General features: G+C 46.0%; 1 protein-coding gene across 1 annotated transcript in view; it reads left to right on the forward strand.

Moving 5' to 3' along the window:
• SPATA21 (spermatogenesis associated 21) overlaps window positions 1-21,042 on the forward strand; it is a 36,673-nt gene extending 15,631 nt beyond the window's left edge. Inside the window, exons 10-16 of the mRNA XM_055574505.1 lie at window positions 1,843-1,914; window positions 2,033-2,150; window positions 18,994-19,169; window positions 19,844-20,073; window positions 20,286-20,357; window positions 20,457-20,579; window positions 20,902-21,042. Coding sequence (XP_055430480.1) covers window positions 1,843-1,914; window positions 2,033-2,150; window positions 18,994-19,169; window positions 19,844-20,073; window positions 20,286-20,357; window positions 20,457-20,579; window positions 20,902-21,042 — 932 coding nt within the window. The remainder of the gene's footprint in view (window positions 1-1,842; window positions 1,915-2,032; window positions 2,151-18,993; window positions 19,170-19,843; window positions 20,074-20,285; window positions 20,358-20,456; window positions 20,580-20,901) is intronic.
• The last annotated feature ends 35 nt before the right edge of the window (window positions 21,043-21,077 follow it).

Genomic DNA, 21,077 nt, shown 5'->3' on the forward strand with positions numbered 1-21,077 from the left:
GCTAGGCTAGGCATTGGCCTCAGCTTGGCCCTTGGGTGATCCCACGCAACAGCCTGTTTTTGTCTGTGTCTCAGGCTTCATCTATGAGGGGGATTAGAGTATTAGCACCTGCCGTTCGTCCACACCCCCCACCCCAAGGATGACTTTAAGGATTAGAGACCATTCATTAATTTGTCAAGCAGTTGAGAGAACTGGCATCTGGTCCCATTGCTTCATGGCAAATAGAAGAGGGAAAAGTGGAAAGCAGTGACAGATTTTATTTTCTTGGGCTCCAAAATCACTGTGGACAGTGACTGCAGCCACAAAATTAAAAGACGCTTGCTCCTTTAAAAGAAGGAAAGCTATGACAAACCTAGACAGCATATTAAAAAGCAGAGACATCACTTTGCCAACAAATGTCCGTATAGTCAAAGCTATGGTTTTTCCAGTAGTTATGTATGAATGTGAGAGTTGAACCATAAAGAAAACTGAGTGCCAAAGAACTGATGCTTTCAAATTGTGGTGCTGGAGAAGACTTGAGATTCCCCTGGACTACAGTGAGATCAAACCCGTCCATCCTAAAGGAAATCAACCCTGAATATTCATTGGAAGGACTGATGCTGAAGCTGAAGCTCCAGTACTTTGGCCACCTGATGTGAAGAGCTGGCTCATTGAGAAAGACCCTGATGCTGGGAAAGATTGACGGCACGAGAAAGGGACGACAGAGGATGAGATGGTTGGATGGCATCACTGACTCAATGGACCTAAATTTGAGTAAATTTCAGGATATAGTGAAGGACAAGGGAGACTCGTGTGCTACAGTCCATGGAGGTGCAAAGAGCTGGACACAACTTAATGACTGAACAGTAATAACAAAGTTGAGAGAGCATTTCCCAAGCGCCTCTTTGTTTTAAGTCCTGAGGACACAGTACAGAATGAAGCACCCAGCGCCTGCCCACCAGAGCTCCCGTGAAGCCCCAGGTCTCATGAGCGTGTGGTTGAAGTACAGGTGTTTTATGAGAATGTTCACTTGGGAATCTAACCTATACTGGTCTGACTTCCCTCAGGAAGTGGTGGTCAAAGGAAGCATTAAGAGAAAGAGCTGGAGGGAATTCCCTGGTGGTCCAGTGGTGAGGACTTGGCACTTTTACTTCTGGGGCCGTAGTTCAGTCTGTAGTTGCAGAACTAAGATCCTGCAAGCTGCATCGCATGGCCACAAGAAAGAAAAACAAATAAACACAGAGTTAGCGTGTGCTGGAGAGAATTCTGAGATGAGAACGCAGCGCGTACAAAGGCTCGGAGTGGGGGAGGAGGGGCCCCTGGTGGGAGCAGGTTAGTGCTGGGGGAGCTTGGTACCTGGTGAGGCTGCAGACAGCTGACAGGCAGGCCTAGCAGGACTTTGAAGGCCACAATGGGAACACTGTAGGCAAAGATATGTGCTCATGCAAGACTAACACACTGTAATAAGAATTGCCGACATTTGTTGAGCATGTGTTTGTGTGCATGGCCCTATTCTAAGTGCATTGCCTCTATCTCTCCCTTGAGAAAGGTGTTGTGGTCATCTTCACCCTGTTAGACGAGAAAACTAAGGCTTAGTGGGGCTGAGACTTTGGCAGGGTCACAGAGATAGTGAGTGACATGAGCCCAGACTGCTGTTTCTAGAACCTTCTGGGAGCCTCTAACCCAGGAGATTTTAATTTTTTTCCTTCTACTTCCCTAAGTGTCCCACACTTTCTACATCAACTGTGTGTTACTTTTATAATCAACTCCAACAAGTAAATGCTAACAGCCGTGCCTGGGTTGCAGTGTCCGAGCCTGCTCTGGAAGGCCCCTGTCCACTCTGTATTCTTCTGGCCCCCACAGGAGATGGTCACGTGAACTTCAAAGACTTCTTGACTGTGATGACAGACACCAGGCGCTTCTTCTGCTCTGTGGGTGAGCAGGGCTGAGCCCAGGGCACTCAGAGCTGGGGTGGGGGGGCAGGTGGCTAGTGGGGGGCTTGGGCATGCCAGGGTGTCAAATGGTAATGGCAGCTACCATCCCATGTCCCCAGAACAGAATGCCCTGATGGACATGGCTCCTCCAAACCCCCACACTCTGTTCTTTGAGATCCTGTCCCTGCTGGTGGAGATGCTGGCCTTACCCGAAGGAGCCTTAGAAGAGATCACCAGGTGAGTAGGTCTTTTGGTTGTGGGTGGAGGGTTGTAGGCACAGAAATTGCACCTAGCCTTTTGGCAGTGGAGGATTTTGGATAGTTAGGACTCTTAGTTGAAAGCGAAACATACATAAAACTGGCTTATGCAAAAGGGGAATGTATTGGCTCACATCACTGCTCAGGGCTTCAGGAATGGCTGGATCCAGGAGACCAGCTGATACCATTCAGGCTTTCTCTCTCCTGCTCATCTCTGCATTGGCTTCAAGCTCAGCTAGGCTCTTCCCACAGTGAGAAGGATGGCACCTGGCAGCCCTTGCTCATTACCCTCTTGTTTTGCAACCTCAGCAGCAAGAGGAGTACCTTGTTGCAGTACGCATATAGCAATCCCAGAAAGAAAATGGGACAGAGCCTGTTTGGGCTGGACAACAAGAGATGGAAGCCTCCCCGCATTTCCAGAGTGGGCTGGTGGGTGGTCCTTCTCATCTAAGAAAGAGATGGCTGTGTACAAAAAATGACATGAACACCTGATGGCTAGAAGCAAAGGGTCGCTCTTGCAGTGCACAGAGGCTTGTCTCTGTTGTTGAGAAAATTGGATCATTTTTTCCTACCACAGACCAGGCCTTTTTCGCAGAGGCCAGAAGAGGTGGAATGATTACATGTGTTTCAGCAACACCAACTTAGCAAACCCCAGAGACAAGAGATCTGTCTTTCCCAGCATCTCTAAATCACTAAACATATACAACCTGAAGATGGCAAATGAATAATTTAAAAAGCAATAAAACAAATTTCCCTGTATCCATTTCTTCAGCTTAAAAATAGGTAATTTCCAATCATCTTGAAGCCCCTGAGTACCCTACCCTAACCACAGAGTACTTTCTCTCGTAACAAGAACCAAGGCTTATTCATTTGCTTTTTAAAATCTCACTGCTTATTTTTCCCCATGTCATTCATTGAAAATTTCAAACATATGGCAAAGTTAAAAGAATTGTACAGTAAACAGTTAGATACCCACCACCTAGATTCAACTGTTGGCCATTTTGCCGTTCTTTTACCTATCCATCCCTCTATTCTTCAATCTGTCTTATTTTTTATTTCATTTTATAGTAAATTATAGTCATTTCCCTCTAAATACGTCAGTATTTTGGGCTGGGCAAAAAGTTTGTTTGGGTTTTTCATAACATCTTACAGAAAAACTTGAATATACTTTTTGGCCAACCCAATACATATCATCAGCTAATGATCAATATTTGTATAGAGCTTCCCCACCCGTATCTTTTGAGATTCATATAATGTACATTCGGTGAAATGCACAGATCTTATGTGTATCATTTAGTGAGTCTCAACAAATTCCCACATCCCAGCAACCTGAGCCCCTGTCAAGTTATACAAAATTTTACTATCATTACAGAAAGTGCCCTCATGACCCTTCCCAGCTGGTCCCTGAAACTACACTTCTTTTAATTTCTTTCCATCACAGATTGGTTTTGTCTGTCTTATAACTTCATGTAAATGGAAACATACAGAGTACAGTCTTTAGTGTCCAGCTTCCTTCACTCAGCATAATGCCTTTCCCCCCAAACTTTAACATTTTAAAAAATTTTATGTATTTATTTGGCTGTGTCAGCTCTTAGTTGCCGCATGTGGGAGCTTCTGTCGCAGCGTGCCAGCTCCGTGGTTGCAGCACAGCCTGACTGTGCGTGCGTGTGTGCTCAGTGGCTTCAGTTGTGTCCAACTCCCTGTGACCGTATGGACTGTAGCTGCCTGCTCCTCTGCCCCTGGGATTCTCGAGGCAAGAATACTGGAGTGGGGAGCCATGCCCTTCTCCAGGAGATTTTCCCAACCCCGAGATCAAACCCATGTACTGCAGGTGGATTCTTTATACCCACTGAGCAGCCTGGGAACCATGACGACATCACAATAGAACCTATTTGATCAGCGAGTTGGACGTTAGGTCTACATTCAGTTCCCAGCCATGGTAGAAACAGTGTGACTGTTCTGTATCTGTTTCCTGGGACACCTGAGAGAGAGTTTCTTCAGAGCTGTAGTTTTGAAACTTTTTGATCTAGAAAATCTGTTATTATTTTTTTATATTTGAATTTAAGACTGAGAGATCTAAAAAATAAATATCTATTTATTTAACAAAGATAAGCTAGGGCTATGTGATATTCTACAGGAGACAGGGATCAAGACCATCCCCAAGAAAAAGAAATGCAAAGGCAAAATGGCTGTTTGAGGAGTCCTTACAAATAGCTGTGAAAAGAAGAGAAGCGAAAAGGAAAGGAGAAAAGGAAGGATATACCCATTTGAATGCAGAATTCGAAAGAATAGCAAGGAGAGATAAGAAAGCCTTCCTCAGCAATCAATGCAAAGAAATAGAGGAAAACAATAGAATGGGAAAGACTAGAGATCTCTTCAAGAAAATTAGGAACATTCATGCAAAGATGGGCTCGATAAAGGACAGAAATGGTATGGACCTAACAGAAGCAGAAGATATTAAGAAGAGGTGGCAAAAATACACAGAACTATACAAAAAAAAAATCTTCATGACCCAGATAACCATGATGGTGTGATCACTCACCTAGAGCCAGATATCACGGAATGTGAAGTCAAGTGGGCCTTAGGAAGCATCACTATGAACAAAGCTAGTGGAGGTGATGGAATTCCAGTGGAGCTATTTCAAATCCTAAAAGATGATGCTGTGAAAGTGCTGCACTCAATATGCCAGCAAATTTGGAAACCTCAGCAGTGGCCACAGGACTGGAAAAGGTCACTTTTCATTCCAATCCCAAAGAAAGGCAATGCCAAAAAATGCTCAGACTACCACATAATAGTACTCATCTCACACACTAGTAAAGTAGTGCTCAAAATTCTCCAAGCCAGGCTTCAGCAATACTTGAACTGTGAACTTCCAGATGTTCAAGCTGGTTTTAGAAAAGGCAGAGGAACCAGAGATCAAATTGCCAAGATCTGCTGGATCATCGAAAAAGCATTAGAGTTCCAGAAAAACATCTATTTCTGCTTTATTGACTATGCCAAAGCCTTTGACTATGAAGATCACAATAAACTGTGGAAAATTCTGAAAGAGATGGGAATACCAGACCACCTGACCTGCCTCTTGAGAAACCTGTATGCAGATCAGGAAGCAACAGTTAGAACTGGACATGGAACAACAGACTGGTTCCAAATAGGAAAAGGAGTTCGTCAAGGCTGTATATTGTTACCCTGCTTATTTAACTTCTATGCAGAGTACATCATGAGAAACGCTGGACTGGAAGAAACACAAGCTGGAATCAAGATTGCTGGGAGAAATATCAGTAACCTCAGATATGCAGATGACACCACCCTTATGGCAGAAAGTGAAAAAGAACTAAAAGGCCTCTTGATGAAAGTGAAAGAGGAGAGTGAAAAAGTTGGCTTAAAACTCAACATTCAGAAAACTAAGATCATGGCATCTGGTCCCATCACTTCATGGCAAATAGATGGGGAAACAGTGGAAACAGTGTCAGACTTTGTTTTTTGGGGCTGCAAAATCACTGCAGATGGTGATTGCAGCCCTGAAATTAAGACACTTACTCCTTGGAAGGAAAGTTATGACCAACCTAGACAGCATATTAAAAAGCAGAGACATTACTTTGTCAACAAAGGTCCGTCTAATCAAGGCTATGGTTTTTCCAGTAGTCATGTATGGATGTGAGAGTTGGACTGTGAAGAAAGCTGAGCGCCGAAGAATTGATGCTTTTGAACTGTGGTGTTGGAGAAGTCTCTTGACAGTCTCTTGGACTGCAAGGAGATCCAGCCAGTTCATTCTGAAGGAGATCAGTCCTGGGTGTTCATTGGAAGGACTGATGTTGACACTGAAACCGAAATACTTTGGCCACCTGATGCGAAGAGCTGACTCATTGGAAAAGACCCTGATGCTGGGAAAGATTGAGGGCAGAAGGAGAAGGGGACGACAGAGGATGAGATGGTTGGATGGCATCACCGACACAATGGACGTGAGTTTGAGTGAACTCCAGGAGTTGGTGATGGACAGGGAGGCCTGGCGTGCTGCGGTTCATGGGATCACAACGAGTCGGACACGACTGAGCGACTGAACTGAACCCAATTACATGTTAATCAAAAACATTTTAAATAAAAAAAAAACAATACTTTCCAAAACAAACAAAAAAGTTAATGAGAAGAATGTCATTGCTTTACAGTATCGAGAATCTCTTCAGTGTCTGGAATAAAAGAAGTTGGCTGGATTTTCTTATCTGCTTCTGCATTCAATCTGTTGCAATCTGTTTTTTCAGTTGAAGAATATGAAGAAATCAGTCGTCACACAAATATGTAATTGGAAAAAGTATTTTCATAGTCTTTTCATTTAAGCCACATCATGGGGTTTTTTTTTAAAATTTTTTGGAGCCAGCATTTAACGGGGAACATTTCTTTGAAAACAAAAGAGAAACAGAGGTTAGCGGGAACAAATTGTGAACTCAGGTTTTGAGTCCAGAGGGCAGTTAATTTTGAGGATTCTTAAGTGTCAGGCTCAAAGCATCTTTAGGTGGAGTGAGGGACTTCCCTGGCAGTCCAGTGGCTGAGACTCTGTACTCCACTGCAGGGGGCACAAGTTCAATCCCTGGTTGTGGGAACTGGGATCCTGCGAGCCCTGAGGCTCAGCCAAAAAAAAGGAGGCTGTCTGGGGGCTCTCAGGAATTTTCTGGCTTGCAGTTCAAATGTCTTTGGTGATGGCATTGGGTGTTCCGGTGAACAAACAGCAGCAGGCATTCAGGTTTTTATACATAATCTGTTGTGAGTTTTTCCTTTTGAAGTTTATGTTAAGTTGCTTTATCTTGCAGGGCACTGGGGGAAAGGGCAGTCCTAGTTTTTAGTGATGCCAGCTCAGGAGGGTGGGAGGAAGACGAGCTTACAGGCACGATACACAAAGTGGCAGGAGGCAGTTTATACAGAGGACAAAAGGCTCAAAGTGCGTGAACTGTCCTGCGACCAACAAGGGTGTGACAGCTTTTGTTGAAACATAGAATGTCTCTCTCCACAATCATGCCCATTTTTTCAAAGAAAATCAAAGTAAGACTAATTTGTTTGTGAAACAAGTCTAGTCTCATTAAGCATGGCTAAATTATTTTAAAATTGATTTATTGTTTTGTTATTGAAGTGTAGTTGATTTATAATGTGTTAGTTTCAGCAAAGTGGCTCATATATATATTATATTTTATAAATGTATATTATATATAATTATTGGGACTATATATCATCATATATAATGTGTATATATTAGGTGCTAGGATTGGGCTCTTTTACTGTGGAAGCCCAGGTTCGATCCATGGTCAGCAAAACATCCTGTATGCTGTGCAGCACAGCCAAAAGACAGAAGTATATATATATTTATAAACAGAAATCACAGAAGCAAAGAACACTCAGTTCAGTTTAGTTGCTCCGTCGTGTCCGACTCTTTGCCACCCCAGGACTGCAGCACTCAGGCTTCCCTGTTCATCACCAACTCCCAGAGCTCACTCAAATTCACATCCATCGAGTCCGTAATGCCATCCAAACATCTCATCCTCTGTTGCCCTCTTCTCCGCCTGCCTTCAATCTTTCCAAGCTTCAGGGTCTTTTCTAGTGAGTCAGTTCTTCGCATCAGGAGGCCAAAGTATTGCAGTTTCAGCTTCAGTATCAGTCCTTCCAATGAATATTCAGGGTTCATTTACTTTAGGATTGACTGGTTGGATCTTGCAGTCCAAGGGACTCTCAAGAGTCTTCTCCAACACCACAGTTTAGAAGCATCAATTCTTTGGTGCTCAGCCTTCTTTATAGTCCAACTCTCACATCCATACAAGACTAATGGAAAAACCATACCTTTGACTAGGTGGACCTTTGTTGGCAAAGTGATATCTCTGCTTTTTAATATGCTGTCTAGGTTGGTCATAGCTTTTCTTTGAAGGAGCAAGTGTCTTTTAATTTCATGGCTATAGTCACCACCTGCAGTTATTTTGGAGCCCAAGAAAATAAAGTCTCACTGTTTCACTGTTTCCCCATCTGTTTGCCATGATCTTGAAGTTTTCTGAATGTTGAGTTTTAAGCCAACTTTTTCACTCTCCTCTTTCACTTTCATCAAGAGGCTTTTTAGTTCCTCTTCACTTTCTGCCATAAGGGTGGTGTCATCTGCATATCTGAGGTTATTGATATTTCTCCCGGCAATCTTGATTCCAGCTTGTGTTTCTTCCAGTCCAGCGTTTCTCATGATGTACTCTGCATAGAAGTTCAATAAACAGGGTGACAATATACAGCCTTGACGAACTCCTTTTCCTATTTGGAACCAGTCTGTTGTTCCATGTCCAGTTCTAACTTGCTTCCTGACCTGCATACAAATTTCTCAAGAGGCAGATCAGGTGGTCTGGTATTCCCATCTCTTTCAGAATTTTCCACAGTTTATTGTGATCTTCACAGTCAAAGGCTTTGGCATAGTCAATAAAGCAGAAATAGATGTTTTTCCGGAACTCTCTTGCTTTTTCGATGATCCAGCAGATCTTGGCAATTTGATCTCTGGTTCCTCTGCCTTTTCTAAAACCAGCTTGAACATCTGGAAGTTCACAGTTCAAGTATTGCTGAAGCCTGGCTTGGAGAATTTTGAGCACTACTTTACTAGTGTGTGAGATGAGTGCAATTGTGCGGTAGTTTGAACATTCTTTGGTATTGCCTTTCTTTGGGATTGGAATGAAAAGTGACTTTTCCAGTCCTGTGGCCACTGCTGAGTTTTCCAAATTTGCTGGCATATTGAGTGCAGCACTTTCACAGCATCATCTTTTAGGATTTGAAATAGCTCCACTGGAATTCCATCACCTCCACTAGCTTTGTTCATAGTGATGCTTCCTAAGGCCCACTTGACTTCACATTCCGTGATATCTGGCTCTAGGTGAGTGATCACACCATCGTGGTTATCTGGGTCATGAAGATTTTTTTTTGTATAGTTCTGTGTATTTTTGCCACCTCTTCTTAATATCTTCTGCTTCTGTTAGGTCCATACCATTTCTGTCCTTTATTGTGCCCGTCTTTGCATGATTCCCTTGGTATCTCTAATTTTCTTGAGATCTCTAGTCTTTCCCATTCTATTGTTTTCCTCTATTTCTTTGCATTGATCGCTGAGGAAGGCTTTCTTATGGTTCCTTGGTATTCTTTGGAACTCTGCATTCAAATGGGTATTTCCTCTTCTCATTTGTCTTTAGCTTATCTTCTTTTTTTTTTTTTTTTTTTTTTTTTTTAGCTTATCTTCTTTTTTCAGCTCTTTGTAAGGCCTGGTCAGACAACCATTTTACCTTTTTGCATTTCTTTTTCTTGGGGTTCATCTTGTTCACTGCCTCCTGTACAATGTCACGAACCTCCGAACCTCCGTCCATAGCTCTTCAGGCACTCTATCATTTCTAATCCCTTGAATCTATTTGTCACTTACACTGTATAATTGTAAGGGATTTGATTTAGGTCATACCTGAATGGTCTAGTGGCAAATGTTCTATGGCAAAGAACATAGGAACTTCAACATATCGCTCTCTTCTTTTTTTCTTTAAATTTACTGTCATGGTTGACACACATCAAGCAATGCACTTTAATTGTACATTTTGTTCTTGAGTTGAATTCATACCATTATAATGGTAAACATCTGGTAGAGATAAGATATGCTTTTGACTAGTCTCAGCTTTAGAGAGGTTTTTTTTTTTTCTTTCCTTAAGCCAATTAAATACAGCTCTCTTACAAGTTAATTTTTAGGAATACCGTCTGGAGTAGAAAAACGTTACATGCATATTATATATATGTGTGTATATACATGGGGTCGCAAAGAGTCAGCATGACTGAGCGACTGAACAGCAACAATATATACATATGCATATGTAAACATACAGACAGGTGCCAAGACAGGTCTTAAGGCTTTCTTTTAAAGCCTTTGTTATGAGGTAGGTACAATAATATGAAGTTTACTAGGCTATAAAAAAAAATAGTTGGATCCAAATTATATTTCTGGCAGATGGAACAAGTTAAAGTCAGTTGCCCAGAAGGCTAAAGCTTTTTACTAATATTTGTGGAGAAGTGCTTTAAGACTTTTGGTGCCACATGGCCCTCTTAAGTGCATGATAATTTTGTTCTGTTTCCAATGTCCTGATATTTTACAGTATCTGAAAGTGCCTTGAGACAATAAGGAGGTTTTGGGACTGGTAAGACTGGTTTTGAATTACTCCTAGAGGCACACTGGTGTTTTTTTAAAGAGTTACTTTACAAGACAAGGACAGTTGTTTTTAATTCTCAGAGAATTGGATTGCTGCTTGAATGATACCAAGAAGGGTGACTTACCCATCCAATACATTATCTTGGATTTGCTTCTTTATGTTAAGGAGAAGACTTTTCCTTCCAGTCTCCAGATGGAAATTGCAACACTCCTGTGTTGTAGATTTAGAGCTGTGTGGCTTTGGAATATTTTAATAAATAATTCCACAAAGGCTTCAGAATTTCTTTTTTCTTTTTTTCTCCTCTGACTACAATAGTTTTATTTTAGCTTAGGAAACACAGCCTCTGAATATCAGGCCAACTTCTAAGCATATAATCCCTTAAAAAAAATCACTTCAACATCTTATCATGTTTCAGCTGCTACAAACAGTGAATTTTACTGGCAGTATCGAACTTTTTTGTTTTTTTCTTGTAAAACCAAAGGCATACCTGTTTCAAGTGACTCAAAACCAAAACTAATGAGCTTTTTATGACTTAACCACAAATGCAAGAGGCATCTTCAAAGAGGGTGCAAAACATACAGCCCTCCCAAGATCCAGAGTCACCTCCAAGACAGCTAAAAGAAAGTCTTAAATAACCTCCGCATCTCGTGAACTGTCGATGGTCCCTAGGATACTAGCCATAAAAAGAGTGTGACCCACATTTCTGTGAGGACATCTGTGTATTCTCAGGGCTCCCAGCCTGACAGCTGGCTACCTACAGACACAGACCGGCCCGACAACCTGCATGCCCGGGCAGGCAGACAGCGAAGACCTCAGGACAGAAAATGAGAAAAGAGGGAAAGCGATAGCTGTCCCTGGGAGTGTCAGTCGCTCAGTTGTGACTGACTCTGGTGATCCTATGGACTAAAGCCCGCTAGACTCCTCTGTCCATGGAATTTCCCAGGGAAGAATACTGACGTGGCTTGTCATCTCCTCCTCCAGGGGCTCTTCCCAACCCAGGGATGGAACTTACGTCTCCTGCGCTGCTGGCAGACTCTTCACCGTCTAAGCCGCCAGAGAAGGCCGTGTCTGGGCCAGAAAGGGTCAATGACCAGTGGGTACCCAAAACCAAATTCGCAAGAGTCTCATCCCAAATAACTAATTCTTACAAATGTTTTTTTTTTTCCCGGCCGATCTGAATTTGGAAAGGAAGGGACAAGAAGGAATTATTACCTTCCTCTCTTGACCAGTCTTCCCTGGTGGCTCAGTTGGTAAAGAGTCCCCCAGCAACACAGGAGGCCACCTGCAATTGCTGACCCGGGCTTTGATCCCTGGGTCGGGAAGATGCCCTGGAGAAGGAAATGGCAACACGCGCCAGTATTGCCTGGGAAATCCCATGGATAGAGGAGGTAGGAAACATGTGGTTGGAAATGCTAACTTCGGCTGGTTTAGTCAGGACCCAGGATCTCTCAGGGGCAGCCCTCCTTTCCCCCCCGCCCCAGAGGGGGTGTCCCAGACAATGCTAACTCATCCTTGCTAAAAACATATAGGAGCTGAAGTTTTCCCCTGTCCTGTTAGGGTTTTCAGCTGGGACTGACATAAGACAGGAGAAAAGCATGAAATGTATTTACATGTACAGAAGAAGAAGAACGCTCACAAGAAAAATGAAGACCCAAAGAAGTGACCAGGCCTAAGCGCCTATACACTAGCTGGAACAGAGAGTAGTCGCCGTGGATAAGTACCAAAGTGACGTGGTGGCGATGGTTTAGTCGCTAAGCCATGTCCAACTCTTGAGACCTGATGGACGTGGCCCACTAGGCTCCTGTGTGCCCTGGACCTCATATGGGCAGGCTGAAGGAAAACACTGCTTAACTGGACACAGTTCTCTTGGCCTCTGCGCCTCATCTCTTGTGATAAGAATGCTTCTTCCTCCTACCATAGAGAAGGCACCTCTCACGTGGCATATTTATATCCTGCTTTTAGAAAGAAAAAGGAAGGTCAGTGTACCCCTCTTGCATCTACAGTTTATCAAGTGCCTTTAATTCAAAATAAGCAGTATGGAGTTCCCTGGGGGTCCCGTAGTTAGGACTTGGTGTTTTCACTGTAGTGGCCTGGGTTCGATCCCTTGTTAGGGAACTAAGATCCTTCAAGCCTTGTGACAGAGCCAAAACAAAACAAAAAACACCCACAAAACCAAAAGAACCAACATCCCGAAGTGGCATATTGTGGGGGTGGCAGGTTCTGAACTCCTTCAAAAGAAAAAACAATGGCCAGTGTAGCCACAAGTCGATGGCACACACGCTTTTCCTCAAGACGGTCACAGTTTGCAGCAGCAGGGCGCCTGAAGAGCACTTACAGGGACTTCCCTGGTGGTCCAGCGGCTAAGATGCCTTGTTTCCAATGCGAGGGGCCTGGGTTCCATCCTTGGTCGATCCCACATGCTGCAACTAAGACCTATTGCCGCCGAATAAATAAATATTTTTTAAAAAAGAATATTTATAGAGGGACTTTCTGGCGGTCCAGTGACTGTGACTCTTCTAATGCAGGAGCCCAGGTTCGACCCCTGGTCGGGGGGTCAGATCCCTCAGGCAGAAACTGAGAGTTTGCGTGCTGCACGTGTTGCAGCTGAAAAGATCCCAAATGCTGCAACTAGCCGTCCTGCACGCGTGCGTGCTGCCACTTCGGTCGTGTCCGACTCTGCGCGGCCTGATGCACTGTAGCCCGCCAGGCTCCTCTGTCCATGGGGTTCTCCAGGCAAGAACACGGGAGTGGGTTGCCATGCCCTCCTCCAGGGGGTCTTCCAGACCCAGGGATCGAACCCACGTTTCTTATGTCTCCTGCAGTGGCAGGCGGGGTCTCTACCACTGGTGTGCTGCAGGTAAGACCCCCAGTGCAGCCAAGAGAAAAGAATATTTATGGAGTAATCAAGCGCGAAGTACTCAAGAGTCAAGGTTTAATACAATTAATAACTTTCATTTTCACCAAGGGTTTTTCTTTTTTTACTCAGTGTGTTTTTAATCAGAAATTATTTTTCTTTAAAAAAAATTATTTATTGATTTGGCTGTGCCAGATCTTAGTTGTACCATGCAGAATCTTCTGGTTACAGCATGTGAGCCCTGGCCTGGCACTGAAGAATGCAGTGACTGTGAGAGGACTTTGGTGCCGCTTCCTTGGTTTATGCGAAGGTGGTTTTACACCCCCCTCCCCCCCATTGCTTTGTAGCTTTAGTGCAAATGTCAACACAAAACACCAAATATCAAGAGTGAGAAGACAGGACACAGACTGAGAGAAGGTATTTTCAAAACTTATCCAATAAAAACAGTTATCTAAATTTTACAAAGGAGTTTTTAAATGAAATAACAGGAAATCAAACAACTTGGTTAAGAAATAGGCAAAAGATTTGAATAGACACCAAAGATGATACATGGATGATCAACAAGCATATGAAAAGATGTTCGACATCATGTGTCATTAGGGAATTCCAAATTAAAACAACGAGATGCTACTGTACACCTGCTAGAATGGTGAAGGTCCAAGACGCTGACAGTCTTCACATGCAGGCAAGGGTGTGGAATCAAAGTAAGTCTTGTTTCATTTCTGGTGGGAATGCAAAATGGTACTGTCACTTTGGAAGGCCGTTTGGTGGTTTTTTACAAAACTAAACAAACTCTTACATGATCCAGCAGCTGTGCCCCTTGGATTTCACCCCAATAAACTGAAAATTCAGTCCACACAAAAACGTGCACACAGATGTGTATAGCAGTTGTATTCATAATTGCCAAAACTTGGAGGCAACCAAGATGTCCTTCAGTAGGTGAATGGATAAATTAGCTGTGCTACATCTATACAGTAGAATTGGTTGTTTTTCAGTCGCTAAGTTAAGAGGGGAGTGAAAAAACTGGCTTAAAACTCAGCATTCAAAAAACTAAGATCATGGCAATCCAGTCCCATCACTTCATGGCAAATAGATGGGGAAACAATGGAAACAGTGACAGACTTTATTTTCTTGGGCTCCAAAATCACTGCAGATGGTGATTGCAGCCATGATATTATAAGATGCTTGCTCCTTGGAAGAAAAGCTATGACTAACCTAGACAGCATATTAAAAAGCAGAGACATCACTTTGCCAACAAAGGTCTGTCTAGTCAAAGCTATTGTTTTTCTAGTGGTCACGTATGGATGTGAGAGTTGGTCTATAAAGAAAGCTGAGCACTGAAGAATTAATGCTGTTGAACTGTGGTGTTGGAGAAGACTCTTGAGAGTCTCTTGGACTGCAAGGAGAGCAAACCAGTCAATGCTAAAGGAAATCAGTCCTGAATATTCATTGGAAGGACTGATGCTGAAGCTGAAACTGCAATATTTTGGCCACCTGATGTGAACAACGGACTCATTAGAAAAGACCCTGATCCTGGGAAAGATTGAAAGCAGGAGGAGAAGGGGGTGACAGAGGATGAGATGGTTGGATGGCATCATCGACTCGATGGACATGAATTTGAGCAAGCTCCAGCAGTTGGTGACAGACAGGGAAGCCTGGCATGCTGTAGTCCATGGGGTCGCAAAAAGTCGGACATGACTGAGCAACTGAACTGAAGTGAAAAAAACTGATCTGAAAAGGCTATGTGCTTTATAATTCCAACTATATGACATTCTGGAAAAGACAAAACAATGAAGACAGTAAAAAGATTAGTGCTGACTGGGGTGAGGGGAGATGGGGGGAGGTGGAGCACAGACTTTTTACAGCAATCTATTTCTGTTTTGTAAATAAGTTCTTTTGTATCATTCTTTAGATCCCACATGTAAGTGATTACCATATGGTGTCTTTCTCTGACTATACTTCACTGTGATAATCTCTAGGTTCATCAATGTTGCTGCAAAAGGCATTATTTCATTCTTTTATGATTAATGCTCCACTTTATATTTTATCTTCTGTACCCATTCATCTCTTGATGGACATTTACGTTGCTTCCATGTCTTGGCTATTGCAAATAGTGCTGCTGTGAACCCTGGGTACACGTATCTTTTTCAATTAGCGTTTTCATCTTTTCCAGATATATGCCCAGGAGTGGGATTGCTAGGTCATATGGTAACTCTGTTTTTCATTTTTTTTAAGAACCTCTACAGTTCACTGTGAACTGTGCTAGCTCACAACTCCACCAGTAGCGTGAGCGGACCCCTTTTCTCCACACCCCTCTCCAGACTTTCTCTTTCGAGTATTTTCGGCATTTATGTCTATATGCTACGGATGCACTACAACATATTGGTTATCGACTTTTGTCTGCTGACTTCCTGTTATGCTGAGAATTTAGCTGTCTGATACAACTATCCCTGCAGCTCCTCCCTGTTCCAATATATTATCACTTTTTTACTAAATATTTGCGGTTTCTAATATTATAGCTATGCAATTATTCATAGCTGAGCATTTATAATACTGATTTAATTTTCTTTCTTGTTTTATTTTCTCACAGTCGACAATCACCTTTTTTAGAAATATTAATTTTGGGGGCAGTGCTGGGTCTTCATGGCTGCATGCAGGCTTTCTCCAGTTGTGGCGAGCAGGGTTGAGCAGCGGGGCGGGAGGCTACTCTGCTGCAGTGCGTGAGCCTCATTACAGCGGCCTCTCTGCTTGCATAGCGCGGGCTCTAGGCACGTGGGCTTTGCTAGTTGTGCTGCATGGCCTTAGTTGCCCCGTAGCACGTGGGATCTTCCAGACCAGGGATTGAACTGGTCCTTCACATTGTAAGGTATCATTCCCTGGACAACCAGGGAAGCCCTGCCTTGATAGTTTTTCCTTTGTGTTCATTGATAATTCTTGCACCTTCCTAAAACTTCTGTTTCTTGGCAACAGTCTCTAAACAGCTGCATTCTTCTCAGCTTTGGATTGATTTCCTTTCAGGCCTGTGACAGAGCTGTGATCTTGGGAGTCTGTAGTCATCCTAGAAATTCTTCCTTCCGATAGAATTCTGGCTACTGGATCACATGTCTTACCTTTTTTTGGTTTGCTTACTCTTTCTTGGTTTGATTTGCTTAAAAAAAAAAAAATGATGGAAGCATGTTTCACCAGTAGCTTTTGGGGGTTAGAAAGCTAACAACAGGTATGGGAATGCCAACCCTTGATATTTCTGTATTTTAAGCTACAGTGACCTCATCTAAACTGGCTGTCCGCTATGGGAGTTGCGCTGCCCTCGTGGGATCTGTTCACCATCTTTAACGTCTGTCTGTCTTCTGTGTTAGGTCTCTTATTTCCTGTATGTATATCTTCCTTTTCTTTTTTGGTTTCTGCCCTCATTTTGGAAGAACATGCCCTCTAGGAGCTTCCTGAGAAAGGATGCATGGGAGGCAAAAGTTTTAAGATTTTGTATGCCTACACAATGCTTATTCTGTCATACTTACTGAATAGCTCAGCTGGGCACAGAATTCTGGATTAGTGTATTGGTTAAGGAGTAGACCCGTGTGCTGTAGTTTAAACAACGTAGTTTATTTCTCTCACATGGATGGTCTGGAGGAAGCAGGTGGGAAGGCAGAGTTGTTCAGGCACCCAGCTTCTACCCCACTGATCGTCCCACCATTCCCTGGGTCGATCCTAAGCCAGTTTACCAAAACACATCTACATTCAAGCCTGTAAGAAGCGGAAGGAGAGGAAGGAGAGAGCAAGCAGTTTCCTTTAAAGTTGTGACTGAGAAGCTTGCACACCCTCTGATCAGTTCTGTGGGCTCCTGTTGGGTGAAGTTATTTTCTAGTCCATCTTTTTACTCAGGATGTTGCCTTTTCAGGCCGTAATTTTACACAGGGATCTGGACCCAGTCTCCATGTGAGGGCTCTGGAGTTCATTTCCTGTGTGTGACCCTCATGAAAACCCCCAGCTCCAGGCTGTCGGGACAGGCAGAGGCCCAGCTTAGCCACCAGCTGAAGCCCTAAGAGCTGTCCATTGCTCTGAGCAGCCCGCACACCCTTCACCGCTGCCTGGAGTCCCCAGCGGGCTGGACCTCCCAGCTTGCTGCCCGTCTCCACCCCCTTACCCCTCACACACCACCTCTCGCCCCGTTCCCAGAGCTCACCAACTCTTTCCCACCTCCTGGCCTTTCCCAAGCCGTCCCCTCCGCCTGCCTCTTCCTGACATCCCCTTAGCTTGCTCCCTCCTCCTCCTGCTCAGATGTCACCACCTTGGAGACTCTCCCTGACTCTGAACAACGGAGTTCATCACTATCCCTTACTCAGCTTTTACTTTCTCTCATAGCACCCATCACTACTCCCATGAGGACCATGATTTTTATTTGTTCAGGATCTGACTCTTGACTAGATAAGGGCCTAGGAAGCTGATTCAGAAAGTGATACCAGGGAGCAGAACTGAGGCAAGGGGTGTGAACAGAGTCGTCGTCGTCAATACAAGGAGGTGCTATTGAGTCAACCACCCCAGGATCTTCTGAGGAAGACTATCAGTGGTGGCTCAGAATTCTTAGGGGAAGAGCGAGAAGCCTGTATACCCACAGCTGGCTCCTTCGTCAGGGGTGCCCCTCACAGCCGTTTAATTCCCTGCACTTCTGGGCTGCATACATGTCAGAGAGGTCTGCATCAAAAAGCAGGAGGTACGGTCTGAGGTGAGACCCCGTCAGGCCGTCCCTGTGCAAAGCTGGTCGAGGCCACGGAGAAGCGGTTGCTGTGGCAGAGGCTGGCACGAGGCGGGGCTGGGAGACGACTCAGGGCCTTAGACACACGCCTCCTGTGCTGCCCTCCAGAGAAGCCAATGGCACCCACTCCAGTGCTCTTGCCTGGAAAATCCCATGGACGGAGGAGCCTGGAAGGCTGCAGTCCATGGGGTCGCTGAGGGTCAGACACGACGGAGCGACTTCACGTTCACGTTTCACTTTCATGCCTTGGAGAAGGAAATGGCACCCCACTCCAGTGTTCTTGCCTGGAATCCCAGGGATGGGGGAGCCTGGTGGGCTGCCGTCTGTGGGGTCACACAGGGTCGGACACGACTGAAGCGACTTAGCAGCAGCAGGGCTGCCCTTCCCCAAGCACTTAGATGAGTGGCCAGCACACAGCAAACACTTAATACATATTTGAATGAATGAATGTACGTGTGGGGCTGCAGTCTAGAGGGGAAAAGGCAAGTAGCGATGAGTTAGGAATATTAAGTGGGCTGTGATGGCCTAAGTACAGGCTGTCAGGGGGTCTGTAAGCTGGAGCCCAGCTAGTCTACTGGAAGAGAGGGCTTCCTGGAAGAGATGGCCCTTAAGTTGAAATCTGGAAGATGAGCAGGAATTAACTGCATAGCTGGCTTACAAAGCATTTGCACATCTAAGTAAAAATACCCGTGACAGAACTCATGGTAACATTTACCAAGCTCTTGGGCCAGTCTGTTGAATGCTTAATGGGTCTTGTTAGTCTTTGCTTTTAACCCTATAAAAACGTTGACCGACCCACCTGAGAAGTCAGGTGACTTCCAGTGACTGGGAGAGAGAACCGTTTGCCCCCACGTCACATGGGCGGACTGAGGCTCAGAGCAGGGCAGTAAGTTGCCTACAGTCACAGAAGTGAATGGCAGGGCCAGCACGAACACCCGGAGCTCCTGAGCTGGCCGGACAGAACAGGGGCTCAGGAAGAGGGAGTGAGGAGGGGAAAGGAGACGTGGCAGTGCTGAGCTGGGTGGTGCTGCCTCCCCAGCTATTACCAGCGGAAGCTGAAGGAAGGCGCCTGTAAGGCTCGGGAGACGGAATCGGCCGCAGGGCAGCTGCGGCCCCGGAAGAAGCTTCCCTACAGCCCCCCGCAGGCAGACACCCTCGAAATCCCCGAACGCAGAGTCCTCAGGGTCCTGAGCCGGCTGAAGCAGCAGAACTACGGTGAGGGCCCCGGGCTCCCCCAGCAGCTCCCCCAGCCGGGGCCGAGGCGCAGCTCCCTGCTTTGGGCCTAGCTGTGTGCTGACGACCACTCCCTCTAGCCCAGCCCCCCGCACTCTTTACCCTGAGCCTGAGCCCGGGGAGCACAGCTGGTCCCAAGAGCCTGGATTGGGAGGGCAGAGGGGCTGAGCAATCCCAGCTCATCATTTCTTGAGCACTCTTGGAGTCACTCACTGTGATAAGCCCTTTGCAGATGTGCTAGAATTCAGTCATCATAATCATGTGTTTATTAATACCCCACACATTTACGCTGAGAAAATTAAAAGTTTAAGCAACTTGCGTAAGGCCCCACAGCTCGCATGTGTCAGAAAGGGGAGTTTATACGCAGGCCAGACTCCTGCTGCGTGCCAAGTGGGTGGACGAGGAGCCTTCCAAGTGTCTAGACGTGCTCCTTTCTAAGCTGCTATTAGCCCTTACCCTGCGCTCCCTTAAATCCTCATCAGCTCTGAGGTGGACGCCACAATCATCTCCAGCTTCTGTAGCAGTTCAGGGAGGTCAAGTGAGTGGCCCAAACCCACCCAGCTTGTGGCAGAGCCGGGTTCTCCCAGGGGTCAGCCTGGCTCCCAAGGCTGAGCGTGCTCTGAAACACCCCCCCCCGCCTCTTCTACCACTGCCAGCTGCCAATCTGCAGAGCCCGTACGCCCAGGTGCCTTGCATCCCACTCTGCCCGCGGCTGGACAAGAAGACGGTCCGCCGGAAGCAGGGCGGCCACTATGTGCCGGAGCAGTGCCCCTCCACCAGCCTGGGCCCCGACGTCCACAGCATCCTTCTGCACACTGGCTCTCAGGGAGGCAGGTGGGTACCCCGAGGGCACGGCGGGCCCCGGCGCAGGCCCATCCGCCGCTGTGTCAGAAGGCTGGGGCCTAATCCAAGGGGCATCCAGCCTTCCAGGAGGCGGATGCAGACACTGCTGTTCCAGGGACAAGAGGGGAAAGGACAGAAGAGGGAAGAAACTAGTCTCTGGGAGCCTGTGGGCTGGGCAGATTGTTCCAGAGTCAGAGTACTTCTGCCTTTCGGTGCCCAGGACTCCCTGGCACCACCTGCCCTTCTCATGCACAGGGTTTAACTCTCAAGTTCTTTGAGTCTGATTCTGCTTTCGGAGTAGGAAACCGGCTCGGCAGCCAGGTGGATGTGAGCGTTGCCTGCAGCACCCCTCCCCAGGCCTGCAGGGATGAACCGGGGCAGAGGGTGGCCACTCCCTCTCACCCTTCTCTCCCGCCTCTCCCCCAGGGAACCCGGCCGTCTCAGTTCTGTGCCGGCTCGAACCCACTGAACCTGCGAAGTCCTGACTCTGCCTGCGGACAGACGGGTCATCGGGCAGGGACTGCTGCTGGATTTTCCTTTTGTGGCCTGGTAAGCCAATAAAGAAGAACCTCAGCCCCTGTGCCTCTGTGCCACCTGGCTGTCAGAGCACAGGGCTTCAGGCTCCCTCAGGCTCCAGAGCCCTGAAGCAGACTCGCCCTGAAAGCCTGCCGAGGGCCAGGTGTCCTGCTAGAGGCGGCCTGGGTGCAAGTCTTGATCTTCTGTGCACTCTAAGCACAGAATGGGACTGTCCTCAGATGGCTGTCTCCAGGCCTCAGGCTAGGAGCCCCACAAGCGCAGGAGCTCTCCCCCCTGCTGAAGGGAATGGCGAACATAAGGGACGTGCCTGTAAAGACCCTGGCCTCTCACACAGGCAGACCCTATGGAAAGGCAGCTGGGGGCGGGTGTGGGGAAGCCCCCGGGGGCTGAGACCCAGGGGTCTCCTTCCCTGGGAGTCGATGGGCATGGGTCCTCGGCCACCCCAGTCCTGTCCCCAGAGCGCCCCCAGCGGTGAAACACGCAGCCACAGCGAAAGTTGAGAAGATCAGA

Source organism: Bubalus kerabau, chromosome 3, assembly GCF_029407905.1.
Source record: "Bubalus kerabau isolate K-KA32 ecotype Philippines breed swamp buffalo chromosome 3, PCC_UOA_SB_1v2, whole genome shotgun sequence".
NCBI classification, from domain to species: domain Eukaryota; kingdom Metazoa; phylum Chordata; class Mammalia; order Artiodactyla; family Bovidae; genus Bubalus; species Bubalus kerabau.